The 13905-nt window shown below is 47.7% G+C and overlaps 1 protein-coding gene across 1 annotated transcript in view; it reads right to left on the bottom strand.

The window, feature by feature from the left end:
• Positions 1 to 13653, bottom strand: part of axl (AXL receptor tyrosine kinase) — a 31166-nt gene extending 17513 nt beyond the window's left edge. Inside the window, exons 1-7 of the mRNA XM_084467485.1 lie at positions 12920 to 13653; positions 9740 to 9950; positions 8734 to 8834; positions 7916 to 8098; positions 4619 to 4699; positions 4344 to 4459; positions 1061 to 1256 (exon numbers count right to left, since the gene is read on the bottom strand). Coding sequence (XP_084323611.1) covers positions 1061 to 1256; positions 4344 to 4459; positions 4619 to 4699; positions 7916 to 8098; positions 8734 to 8834; positions 9740 to 9950; positions 12920 to 13040 — 1009 coding nt within the window. The 5' untranslated portion in view covers positions 13041 to 13653. The remainder of the gene's footprint in view (positions 1 to 1060; positions 1257 to 4343; positions 4460 to 4618; positions 4700 to 7915; positions 8099 to 8733; positions 8835 to 9739; positions 9951 to 12919) is intronic.
• Positions 13654 to 13905: the final 252 nt, after the last annotated feature.

Raw genomic sequence — 13905 nt, 5'->3', positions numbered from 1 at the left:
ACATTGTGTTGAGATGTATATTTCTCACTACTGTGTGGTCAGCTGGGTTTCTGGCAAACTCTGCCCGGACTTCCAGGCAGCATGAGCTGGCATGGAAAAAAACCTGGCCAGTCAGTATAAATACAAACATACTGGAGCCTAGCGCAACAGCCACTTTCTCGTACACACACACACACACACACACACACACACACACACACACACACACACACACACACACACACACACACACACACACACACACACACACACACACACACACACACACACGCGCACTCCCACAGACACACACACACAGACACATGCACTCCCCCCCCCCCCCCCCCCCACACACACACACACACACACACACAACACAGACACACAAAAATCCATGCCAATGTCTCTGCCTATCGCAACAGTTTACACTTGAAGCTGTGCTGTGGCTCATGGGGCAGGGTGGTGACACATGGCTCCCAAATCGTAAACACAGAGCTGAAGTTGAGGACGCCCAGGAATCACCGTTATTATTTGAAGCAGGCGGAAAGATGAGTCCTCCTCACTTGGTCCCCCGTCTCTCTGACTCACCCTCTGTCCTCCTGACCCCGGGTCTGTCCCCGTCTCTCAATCCCTATGTCTCATTCTTTCCATATCGCTTTCTCTCACTCTCTGATTCTCTCTCTCTCTCTTTCTCTTATTCCCTTTGTCTCACCCTTTCCATATTTAAACCTCTCTCTCTCTCTCTCTCTCTCGCTCTCTCTCTCTCTTGCTCTCTCTCTCTCTTGCTCTCTCAACCACATGGCAGTGATACCAGCCTCCGGTCTGGATCAGATCAACCGTAGGGTGTTATTCTTGCAGCTCTTAAGCAATCCATAACATGAAGTCAAATATACAGTCCAGTATACAGTATAATATACAGACCAGCCCAAGGAGGCTGGACTTGGACCCGGGTAAGAGGCCATATAACCGGCCATGTAACCAGCCTACACCCACTTGAGATATCTCCCGCAAACGGGCACTCATAAACCCACACAGACGGGCACATGACACCTTTGGGTAAAACAAGCATGTCTTCGCTCACCTCCTTCTTTGGTCTGCATGTCCAGCCAGGGGCCCCACTCGGAGGGGCCCTGGCTGCTGTGACAGGCCACCCTGACGGAGTAGAGGCTGTGGGGCTCCAGGCCCTCGATCAGATGGCTGGAGGGGGGGATGTTGACGTTTTGGTTGTGGACCAGGTCCCCGGGGCTGTCTGAGTCCAGTTCTCCTGAGCGCTTGGCCTGGAAACATTGAAAAAACAGATGTTTTTAAAAAAACATGATAATAATAATAATGATATGGATGGTGGATCCCTTGTTTACATGATATTGTCATAATCGATTATGCGTGTTACCGGTACAGGACGAAAACAAACAAACAACAAACAAACATTTGTAAAATTTGTCTGAAGGGATTTCACCCCTTTCACCCCCGTATCACAGGTAGATAAGAACATCACGTATACATTCATTAACAAATGACCTTATGAGATAAGATCATACTTTATTGATCGTAAATGGGAAATAAGGTGCTGCTCTCATCAAGTAAGGAAACTATAGAATACAACTCTGCCTCGTGTGTGAAAAGTGCTGTATAAATAAAGTTGCCTTGCCTTGCTTAAAATACAAATATTATCTCATTGCAGTGATTGCTTCGACCAACTACAAATGAAAAAGTAATCAGTATTCTATTAAATGTTCGGAACTTCTGAGTCCCGCATCCCCCAGTAACAACAATATCATGTTGGCAAAACAAACAGTACGCACGCACGCGCGCACGCACGCACGCGCGCACGCACGCGCACACACACAGGTATTTAGTAGAACAATAAAGACCAAGAATACGGCTGCCCCTCAGAAGTGTATTTTTTACACTCTGCGTTAACTGCCGTGTTCGCTAATTCTCCGCTAGCGTGCGAGATGTGAGCCAGGCTCAATGAGGTGTCGAGGGGGGGGGGTGAGAGTAAAAAACCTGCTGTCTCGGCACAACGCTGTGCAGGGAACGCTTTTAAAGAGGAACACGGGGGGAAAGATAGATCTTGGTCACAGCTAACCCGAACCACATTAGACAAAAACAGCCTCCTCTCCAGGCTATTGTTCCCCACCGCTGCTTGTTATGCTCCGAAGTTGCTCATTATGAAGTCTGTGCTACTGAAGGGGATTTAAGCTAGCTCCTGCAGAGAGCGGTAATGGTCAGAATAAAGGGCAGGGGTGCAGCTGAGGGGAATCATCATTAAGAAATGCCAAAGTACCGACGAGGCAGCAAAGAAATCTTACTGCTCCTAATCTTGGCCCTTACCTTACCTTGTGACCAATACACATCCACATTGATGTTTGTGTAAATAAATATACCAACGTTGGGGATATGATGGCGAAAGAAACGTCTAATATTTCTAACAAGGGCCATTACATTTTTTTGATGCATTTCTGGACCCATGAAGGAAGCGGGCTGAAACACAGGTTCAACAGAACCCGAAGGCTGATCTGATGGTGGTGTTGGAGGAGGGGGTGATGCATTTCTGCGTTTGTAGGCTGAACAGGTGCAGGTGTAAAACTCGCGTTTGACGAGGAGTCTTCTGGGAACGTTAAAACATCGGTCGGGACTTTACGGTCGGTAGCGGGTCAGTTTGTGGCGAAACCCCCGAATTAATCTGCATGACAGATGAATGTTCTGCCGATTGTGTGTATGAATGAGTAGCTTGTGAAGGAATGTGCGCGTGTGTGTGTGTGTCAGCGACTGTGCGGAGTCAAGTGTGAGTCAGTGTGAGGCCGTCCAGGCCGTAAACAAGCGCTTTAATCTAATTTAACAGCTCAGCCATGAGTCACTAATGGTGCATTCCTCCGGGCCGACTCAAGGCCACAGTACCTGCTGTCAGCATTAAGACCCTCTTGGTCCAAGGTCTTCGTCAGGATCCTGCTCACTTCCTTCCTCTTTCTCTCTATCTTTCTCTTTCGTTCTATGGTTCCCTCCTTCCTTTGTCTTTAGTTTAATTGTTCTCTTTCATTCTCTTAGTTTTTTTTCCCCTTTCTTTCTTTCCCCTTTTCTTTCTTTTCAATTTCTCTTTTATTTCTCTCTCTCTCTCTCTCTCTTTCCACTCGTCTGTTAACGGAACAATAATATCTTTGATTCTTCCACTTCCACTCTGTGTGGCAGAGAGAGAAGTTTGACTTTCAGAAAATGTACCCCCATTTTACATAGCTGGCCTCTTGACTTTGTGTGTGTGTGTGTGTGTGCACGTTGTGTGTGTGTGTGTGTGTGTGTGTGTGTGTGTGTGTGTGTGTGTGTGTGTGTGTGTGTGTGTGTGTGTGTGAGCTTTATTAGAACCAGACGTTTAGGGGTGGTGCAGCTCCCCCCCCCCCCGACCCACCCTAACTAGAGCACCCAGAGGGAAGGGGGGGGGGGGGGGAATGGGAAATATAGAGAGAGGGGGAGGGGGGGAGAAACACTGAAATATGAGCGACAAAGGTAGAAAAACAAAGAGAAGGAGGGAAAAATGAGCAATAAAGAAAATAGGAATAAACGGAGAGTGAGTAAACGGAGACAAAGAAGGAACAGAGAGAGAGAGAGAGAGAGAGAGAGAGAGAGAGAGAGAGAGAGAGAGAGAGGAGCAGAGAGAGAGGAGCAGAGAGAGGGAGAATGAGAGAATGAGAGAAAGAGAGAGAGAGTGTGTTTCATTAGGTTGGTCCAGGAGGCCACTTTCCCAGAGTGAAACCTGATCCCCAGCGACAGTAACAAGGGAGGGAGGAGCGGCGGACGAGATAGAACCAAAGAACACAAAACCCAAAGCTCCCCTTTATCCTCTTTACACTGGAAATAATCAGCCTCGCCTAAAACAAACCTGACTCGCAAACTCAGAAATCAGCCTTGGTTGCATTCTTTTGAAACACTAGTAGTGCAGTGCCTGGTCAAAAGGTGGCGGTTTGGAGCGTGGCCGACTGCTCGGTGGTGCTTCTTGCAGGTTTATCGAGAACCGCTCATCCAAACACACACTCCACACCGCGCTTCCCCTGGGTCGTCAGCAATAAGTCAGCCAAGTGTGAAGTCGAGCAAATCGAGGGCGAGACGCAGACGCAGACACAGACGCCTCTAATCATAGTTGGAACTGCTGTTTGTTTCACCCTCCAGGAGAAAGTCCACAATTGTTTGGAAACCCCACTTTCTCCTACCACCACCACCCCTTACACACACACACACACACACACACACACACACACACACACACACACACACACACACACACACACACACACACACACACACACACACACACACACACACACACACACACACACACACACACACACACAGCTTGACTGAAGAGTGTTTACCTGAACTGAACAGCGGATGATGGGGTAGTCGCCACCAAAGCCCGGAAGCCATGACACCCGTAGGGTGGACTGGGTGCTCTCCGCCACACTCAGTCTCTTGGGCATAGAGGGTAGTACTACAGGGAGAAACACAGAGACACAGGGAGACCAGAGAGAGACAGAAAGAGACAGAGAGAATTAAATAGGTTCAATGTATTGATTTATTTGATTTAAGTTTGAATGTAAGGCTTTTTAGACATAGTGTGCAGTTTGAGTGGAGCATATATGACACCTACCCGTGATGGTACCGGAACCGGACGTGGCCACGCCCTTGTCATTGTGGGCCTCGCAGGAGAAGGTGCTGGTTCGGTTTAGACCTGAAGAAGAACCACACATATGTGTTAAACAGGAAGCCCCAACAACTCCATTACCCAGAAGCCCTGAGGTCAGCAACACACTGACATGAGAAAAAGGGTGAGAAAAATATACCATTGCAAACAAGTCTGAACTGGAGCTGAGACTGAGGGGTTTTAAATTCCATAGGGTCATGTAAGTTCTCACTGCGCACCGTGAGGAAGAAGCACAATTAGTATCGATGTGCGCCTGGCACATTCACTGCGAAAGAATGTACTTGATATATATGACATTCATTCTTGAACAAGAGATCTAAAACATTTTTTACCACCAATGTAAAACAACAAAATGTATCCATTATTTCTAAATACAAATGTGTGCCGCTAACTTATCACCAAAGGTTAAAACCGGTGTCAAGAACATCAATCCGTCAAAAGGCAAGGCGGTTTACTGCAGTTTCACAATGCAACATTATTACTAAGCGTAGCATTACGATTAGCAAGGCTTTGCTGCAGCGATCAGACTGGCCTGCCCATGCCTCACACGGGGCACCGTCTGAACACCCCCCAGGTCACAAAGCACAGCTTAAACATTTACTCTGATCCAGATAGCAGTGCCGTGAGGGCGATAAGCTTCTTTACCTAATTATTGGTATTAGGGGTGAGGGGTACACAATGGCAATAACCATGAACATCAGGAGTCCTAGAAGGCATTTCTAGGAATCCTGATTCAATTCAATTCAATTCAATTTCAGTCTTTTGCAATATGAAAATCCACGTTAGCTGATAATATATAATGTTCTATCAGTAGTCAATGAAACATTGTCGTTTTCAAGGTTCAAGACGTTAATCGTCACTCCGGTTTTACAAGCCCACCAGTGACATTCTTTTGCTGGGAGGCTCTGTTACAGAGGGGGAAAAAGATTTTAAAAATGAACAATAACCTCAAATAGAAGATATATTATAAAGGCGGGTTTCAGTTCCTGCACTGCTGCCAAACCACTCTGACAGCTGCTGCCACTAGGACAGCATGAGTACACACAGAGTACAGTCACATAGTGACTCACCAGGGGTTCACACACACACACACACACACACACACACACACACACACACACACACACACACACACACACACACACACACACACACACACACACACACACACACACACACACACACACACAGCCTCTCTCTATTAATCACCTTATGGACACACATTGAAAAAGAATGATGTGCACGCAGGCACTAAAAGTCATGCAGCCACACACACACACACACACAGACGCACACACAGACCCACACGGAGTGACATTATAGAAAGCTGAAGGTTCCTTAAGTTCCCTCTTTGGGGCCCTCAGATAGCATTGTGATCATGGCTCTCTTCCGGCGGGCGGGAGGCCCCCAGTGCGGCCACCAGCGGGGCCCTCTGTGCTTCCAGCTCCATGCCACCATTGTGTTCCCGACGGAGAGGGAACAGAGGGTACGATCCCTGGGCCACAGAGGGGAACGAACCCTGGGCCCGAGAGGGCAAGAGAGGGAGAGGGAGCTGGTGACTGAGAGAGGGAGAGGGTGAGAGAGGGAGCTGGTGACAGAGAGGGAGAGAGAGGGAGAGAAGTAAGAGAAAGAAAAGCTTGTGGATGAAAGAGAGAGATAGAGAGAGGGCTTGTGCACGAGAGCAATAGGGAGATTGGGAGAACGGTAAAAAGAGTTACAGAGAGGGGGGCTTGTAAATGAGGAGTAATAGAGAGGTAGTTAGAAAGAGTGACAGAACAAGAGAGAGAGGGTAGGAGACAAATGGTTGAGAAAACAAGAGAAAGAGGAAGTAAGAGGGAGATATCAATCAGATTCAGAAGACACAGAGAGAAAGAGAGAGTGATAGATAAAGAAAAGGGCTTACAGCTGACTGAGGGGGTGAATGAGCTGACTCAAGCCACCGTGTGATTGTTACTTTGTTCCTTCCTTCCCCAAAACACCAACAAACAGCCAGCAAACATAGTCTCCAAAGCGCTGAATGCAATGTTTACGTCTCTCTCGGTCTTCCAGGGAAACGCTGTCACTCTGCTCTGGTTCTCAGAGCTTTGCTTTAGTTTGCTGGCCAGAGGGTAGCAGAGGGAATATTCTAGTCCCAAGATAGTTTGAGATGAGTCTAATTTGGGTCCTGTTTGGGAGACGGTTTTAGATGGTCTGGGTAGTCTGTGTCCATGGTTTGAGATGGGTCTTGTTTTGGAGATGGTCTGAGCCAAGTCTTGGTTTGGAGATGGTTTTGATGGTCCTGGTTGGAAGATGATTTGAAATGGTCTGGGTAGTCCATGCCCATGGTTTGAGTGAGATGAGTCTTGTTTGGGGTATGGTCTGAGTTAAGTATTGGTTGGGAGATGGTTTTAGATGCTCTTATTGGCCCATGTCCATGGTTTGAGATGAGTCCTGGTTGGAAGATGGTTTAAGATGGTCCTGTTAGTCCATGTCCATGGTTTGAGATGAGTCCTGGTTGGCAGTCGCTCTGTTTCTCTCCCTGGTTGTTGGGCTCCTGTGGTGTTTGGAAGCAGCTGGAACATTCCAGCACTCTGAGTGGTCAGTTAGCGTTGGATCACGACCTAGTGGCCAGGCGGCCAATCACATGCTGATGAGTCAACCACAGAAGCTCTTACCCCCGCAACCCCCTAGTCTGAGTCACCCTTACCCCCAACACACCCCGCACCACTGGACTCTGCCCCCCCCCCCCCCCCCCCCGCCACTGGAGGCCCCATCACAGACCGGATCTGTTCTCTGGGGGCTGTGGTTGACATTCACCCACATACACACAGCCATTCACCAGCACAGAACCACGTTGGGCAGATCTTCAATAGCCCCTCTGGCATCAATCCACACTTCCTGCTGATGTGCCAAGCTGGAGGCTGGTAACACTGAGCCAAGCTTCAGGGAGGGAGGGAGGGAGGGGATCAAGGGAGGCTTTGAAACCCTTGTTGAGATGGGGTGCAACACTAGGAGACTAGCAAAGGATCATCATGATGTTCCGTTTTGGTAAACTATTAGTAGCCATAAAACGTATGGTAAAAACGTAGGTATTTCATTAACGTCATGTGACGTAAGGGTTGTTTTAGTGGGCCATCCTTGTGTATCTTATATATATTATATTATATATATTATATCACTTATTGCTTATTTAATGTAAGGCTGGATCACTGGTGTTCTCCCTGGTACCAGTCAGGTAGTAAAGCCCATGTGATGTACTGGTACCTGTCAGGTTGAGTGTTGAGGGGGACAGGGCCACAGAATCCTTCAGGGTGTTCATAGGGGCCCCGTCCCGGAGCCAGATGACCCGGACGGGTTCTGGGGGCCCGTGAGCTATGCACTGCAGCCGGACGGAGACGTTTGCCACCACCGACATATGGTGAGGCTCCACGGAGAAGTGAGGCAGACCTGCGGAGGAGAGAGGAGGGTCAGACACCTGACACACATACGTAGTGGTGAAGATCCACAACAGAGCTTGACATCTGATGACCGCTGGGCTGCTGGTGCGATTCCTTCACTTTTCTCAGCTTAAGTGGACGGGACCTTGAGCGAGATAAACCGTTCCTAACTGCTTTCGAGAAACCGGTTGCTATCTTGGCCACCAATAGCTGTCACCAGACTCACCACTGATGATGTGTTCATGTTGTGAATAGCTGAATGTTTGTGCAAATAAGTGAATGTTTAGCAAAAATATACAAAGCCCTTTATGCTTCCACAGAGGCCCATGATGTAACTAGTGTATTGTCCATATGTTGTTCTGTGCCCCAGTACAACCAGAGACAATTAGTTATCCATTCACCAGTGCAACTCCAATGGCTTCTCAGTCTCAACCCCTTCTCATGATCCCACCACTCTGTTATCTCTTCCCCGGAACCTGGCATTTGTCAAATGTGTAGAGACAGTGAAGACAGGTATTTCCGGTATTAGCTGCCTCTAATAAGTCTGGGAATCACACAGTGCTTGCAGGGTTTGGGCTAACGTTGATAGTTTCCTGTATATATATATATATATACTTTTTTTTTTGTATCTGGACTTGAACTCACCCTCCAGCTGGATGTTCCCAGGCTTGGACATGGTGTTGTGACCTTCCAACTGTACTGCACAGCGGTAGGAGCCCATGTCTGGAAGCTGGACCTTCTCAATCCTGTGAGGTTCCAGAAGCACATCATCACACTTACAGCCAAACAACAGAGGAACCCAAAATATGTCAACAGCGCCATGGACAATGAGGACGTGTGCTGTTTACGCTGTTTATGATCACACTTCTGGATGAACCAGTTCATCCCATCAAACCATCAGATCAGATTAAATTCCAACAGATTGTGGTGTACAGGAAGTCCCGATTCTTCCCCCCCTCTTTCGCGTGAGATAATTCAGGCCTTAAGAAATAATGAGACAACAGTGCCTTAGAGCACCGAAACAAACTCAACCCAGGAAATGGAAACATCAACTGAGGGCACGGCACGATCACAGGCGCTGCGGCTGAGGTGTCTTCAGGGCAGGTGCTGCTATTCAACAGCACAGCCACATAATAGGAACTCTTTGGGATTAGCCTTCATTGAATGCACTGAATAGTAGAGATAAGAAAAGGGCAGCAGACAATCAAAACAAGAGGCTGATGATTAACACACACACACCACACACACACACACACACACACACACAGATAGACAGGCAAGCAGATAGACAGGCTGCCATGCAGATATACCTCCACACAAAGAATTCAGACAGTGAGATAGGAAGACACTATACAAACAGGCAGACAGATAGGTAGACAGACACCCAGAAAGGGAGGCCGATAGACAGACATACAGACACAGACTGATAGAGAGACCTACAGATAGGGCGGATAGGCCAAGCACCTGAGGCAGACAGACACATCCAGCAGAAAATTATCAATCCCAATCAAGCATCAGCCTACGCTCAACGCTGGGCCCCTGTGCTTTGACTTCCACTCTTTAACCCTTTAGGGCAGAGACGAGGTCAGGCGTTCAGCCCCCATGAAGCCGTATCCTACGACGGAGACCCCAGTGGAGACTGGAGACCTACCGCAGCGTGCTGATGACCATCCAGCTGTCGGCATCCAGCGGGACCTGGATCTGGTTGGTGTCGGCGAACTCCAGCGGCTGGCCGTCTCTGAGCCACCAGACGTCGGGGGGGTCCTCCTCGTCGCCGCCGCGGCCCTTCAGGCTGCACTGCATCCTCACCGGCTTGCTCAGCGAGGAGATCACCGTGGTGGGGCTGCGCACAAACTCCAGCTCTGCACAGTGGGGGGGATTTGATTGCATTGATTTGGAGATAAATACCCAACACATACATGGTGGCCATGATCCTGCAAAAGTGTATGCACCTTTAAGGCCCGGGACGAAATGAATGCCTTTACAATAAGATAACATGTTTTGAATCCATGAATGGAAAATCAAGTGTTACAGCAGCAAAATAATCAAACAAGAGAAATTTGTAGATAAATATAAGAATATCAATGGAATAGCAACAATAGCAAGGACATCATCGCATGTCTTTTGTGCTATTAGCTTGTCACTTTGATGCATTTCATCACTTGACGGTGGTGCTTAATTGTATAATTTATTTCATGTTTAAACCAGAGACCTGCAGGCCATGCTGTGGTTAACCACAAGCCACAGATCTGTCCTCTGTGTCCCTGACTGGGAGATATGCTGACCTGAAGCCTGATACTGGGACAAAGGCTTCTTGTTCGGAGGCAGAAACTCACACTACTAGCGTAAGATCTTGCCAGAGCACACGGAGCCAAACACAAACGCAGTAACTCACTCAGGCTTTGTCTGGGACGGCTACAAATATGTCCCATGCCAGGTTTTAAGGGTGAAGGAGAAGAAAAATAAGAATTTGTAGGTTTATGAATAACAAATTGTTCATTGCTTCCACACTTTTGGAACGTTGCTCAGCATTCTCTGACTTGTAAAAGGAACAATGTGTAAACCTTAATAGTTTGAACCCTTGAAGAGCAAAGGGAAAGCTGAAAGCACATCAATATAATGACCATTTCTCCCATCCACTTAATTTTATCCTTTGACGCCACTCAATTAAGACACAGTGATGGGCGACGCAGGAACAATGTGTGTGTTTAAGCCGTGGAGGTGGTCAGGGTTTAGTGTTTTATGAGGTTGAGTCTGGAAAAGGAAAACCCTTCGTCTGATTGATGGCCGTAAAGATTTTCTCAAGCTTGTCACCCCGCCTTCCTAGTCTGTTTTCACCAGCAACCTTCGAACTTTGAACTCTGCACTGTGACTGCAGAGGACTCAGTGTCTCCTGTGTAGACAAACATAAACAGCCGTAACTCAGCTACTTTCCTCGCGGGTCAGAACCGACACGCATTGAGTCACCAGCATGCCCGTTGCACTGGACAGTCGATGTCAACAAACATCGCATCGAGAGTGTGTGTGGCTTTAGATCACGTGCACGGCATGCAAATGCACACATGCACGGCCGGCGTGACAAAAGGCTTTTTCTTGCGTGAAAGGGGCCACTGATTTCTGGCTTCACGGTGTGTGTGTGTGTGTGTGTGTGTGTGTGTGTGTGTGTGTGTGTGTGTGTGTGTGTGTGTGTGTGTGTGTGTGTGTGTGTGTGTGTGTGTGTGTGTGTGTGTGTTCCCTGGCCTTCAAAAGTCATTCCAGAACTCATCTTTCAGCTTGAGCAACTTCTTTCACTAAACTGTTCCGTCCTTCTATTTTGTGCTAGTGTACCGGGAACAAGACAAGCTGAGCTTCCCTTTTTGGCTTCCCTCCAGCTGTGAAGTCTAATAACAATGTGCTCGTTAAGCTTTTATAAGAATGCTAAGTTTGCTGGAATATGCAGACATCAAACAGTGTGTGTGTTGGTGTGTGCGTGCGTGTTTGTGTCTATGTCCAACCGCAAGCTTTCATCGCTCTCCGTCTTTCCTTCACTGTTTACTACCTCTGTCTCGCTCTCCCTTATGTCTCTCCCTCTCATAGTGAACGTTAACAGGGCAGTGGAGATACCGGGAAACATCCTACACATGCAGGCCGCGTCCATCTATCACTCTCTCACCCCCTCTCTTTATCTCTCCGGCTTTTAAAAGGACATAACTCCTACCAGGCCGCTGTTCACTCCCTTTACCCTTGACTTTTTTCGTTCTTTTCATGCCATTCTCGGTATTCATCCCCTCACATCTAGTCGCCCCCGCCTCCTACGCTTTTTTTTTTACCAACTCCTTCTCCTTCTCCCATGGCCCCGTACTCCACAGCCCATCCATCATTCCCCCCCCCCCCCCCAGCTCCTACCCCCAGCTCATCTGAGTCAGAGACGGGACTCTGTCTGACTCACAACCTCACGCATTCCATTCATCGTTGTTGTGTTTTGATTTCTTTCAAGACTCCCTCATGCTACTGCATTCCTTCACCGAACACTACTTCTACCTACGCCCAAAGTAGCTCCCACCACCCACACATCCACCCACACCGAAGCACTCTGTGCTAAAAGCCTGTAAATCAAACAGGGCTGTCAGGACAAAACTATGTTTGGCCTTTCTTGGTCATGGTTATAAGCTGTAAGGACAAAGTAGTATGACTTCTTCATTTATTCTTGGATAACACAGTAAAGTGTAAATAGTCAAAACAGAGCAACAGACAGGTGGAGGCCCCTGTGATAACAGACTACAGGGGCCAAAACATCAGTTTAGCAGTGGAGTTGTATGGATTGCAGTGGATACCTGCTAAGACTTGCTGGTAAAGAACAAACCAGATTTAGAAATGATGGCGGTTGGCGTTCATTTCCCACGCCCAGTGAGGCAACAAACCTCACACTAGCTGATGATAAACAGCCACCGTCAATAAATCAAAAACGGCGCGTCACCAAACTTTTGTTTGATGAAGAATATAGATTGGTTGTTTTTCCCAGATCGTTTTTTACCCATGACCACGAAAGATCAGTTCCAACTTAAATAACAACAAAGGCTCTATCAAGAGATCGTGTGTGTATTTACACTCCCCCGCCATTTGTTGAAGGTGTTGCATGCAATTTGTTACTCGGTTTGCCTCCTGTGCATTTAATTAGAGCGGCCAGATGTGGAACAGATCTGCAGCTGTGGTTAGGCTGCTCTCACAATCCAACAGCTAACCAGTTTAATGGCTGCGGAAAGTGCACACGACTAATTGCTAATTACGTTGTGATTCTGTCGACAAACACTTGATTACAGCTAATAGCCATGGATAAAACAATGCGACTTACCTGTCACGGTGACTGCACCTACGGTCCTCAAAGCGGACAAAATCAACACAAGCATCACCGGTTGGTAGATCCCCATCCTCGCTTCTCTTTTATGGACCAGTCCGATGAACTGATTCTTCATGTTAATGTTTTAAGTATCAGCGCAACCAAAATCAACTCAAAGCATCTCGCCGGTGACCAAAAAAGTTGTCTGAAGAGCTTAAGAGTTTCGCTGCTACTCCAAAGGATGTTGAGACCGTTGACGGGTTATCCGCAGGTATGGTCAACTCCGATCCGTTTCGCTTCTCCTTTCCAGCAAGTGACGGACAAATTAAAAAAAAAGTTTGCTGACCCAAACTTTTCCTACCTTCCTCCTTGAAGCGATGTAAAAGCACTGATGTCAAATAGACGCCTCAATGCCAAGAACACTGGACACAAACTCATGTAAAGTCGCGTTAAAGTTTTCAGGAAAGTTGAGTTGTTTAGAAAAACATTCCGCTCCGATGGGAATAGTTTTGAACCGGTCTGCCGTTGTAGTCTCTTGTTCCTTGTCCAGCCCCTGCCCGTTTGCCCCACACTCCCTCGATACTCCTTCTTGCTTCGTCCCCCTTTTTTCTTTCCCCCCTCTCTCTCTCCTCCTTCCAACTAGGATTCAAATTCCTCAACTCAAGTTCTTTCCATTCTCCTGCTGCCCCCTCTCCTCCGACCTCCCCCTGCGTCTCGCTCTTTTCTCACAGGAGATGTGAGAATCCTGGGGGTTCGCTGCTTGTGTCGAGACAATTCCCTGCTCGCTTTTAATTACGCCCGGATTCCAAGGGACGGGTAAATCACCCGCTCCCCGCTTCAAAACAAAGTAAAGCCATGGTTGGTTCTCCCCATTTCCTGGCTTTAACCTGAGAGTGAAATGGACCCAGACAACGAAGCAAAACAAACTGACCCCTGGCCAGAAGAACATCTAAATGAATTGGTTTGATTTATATCCTATCGTGGATTATATAGATAGGGTA

The sequence above is a fragment of the Micromesistius poutassou genome (assembly GCF_964030765.1).
Source record: "Micromesistius poutassou genome assembly, chromosome: 4".
Lineage (NCBI taxonomy): Eukaryota > Metazoa > Chordata > Actinopteri > Gadiformes > Gadidae > Micromesistius > Micromesistius poutassou.
Note: the sequence above shows the minus strand (reverse complement) of the source record. Positions and strands in the feature narration are given on the sequence as shown.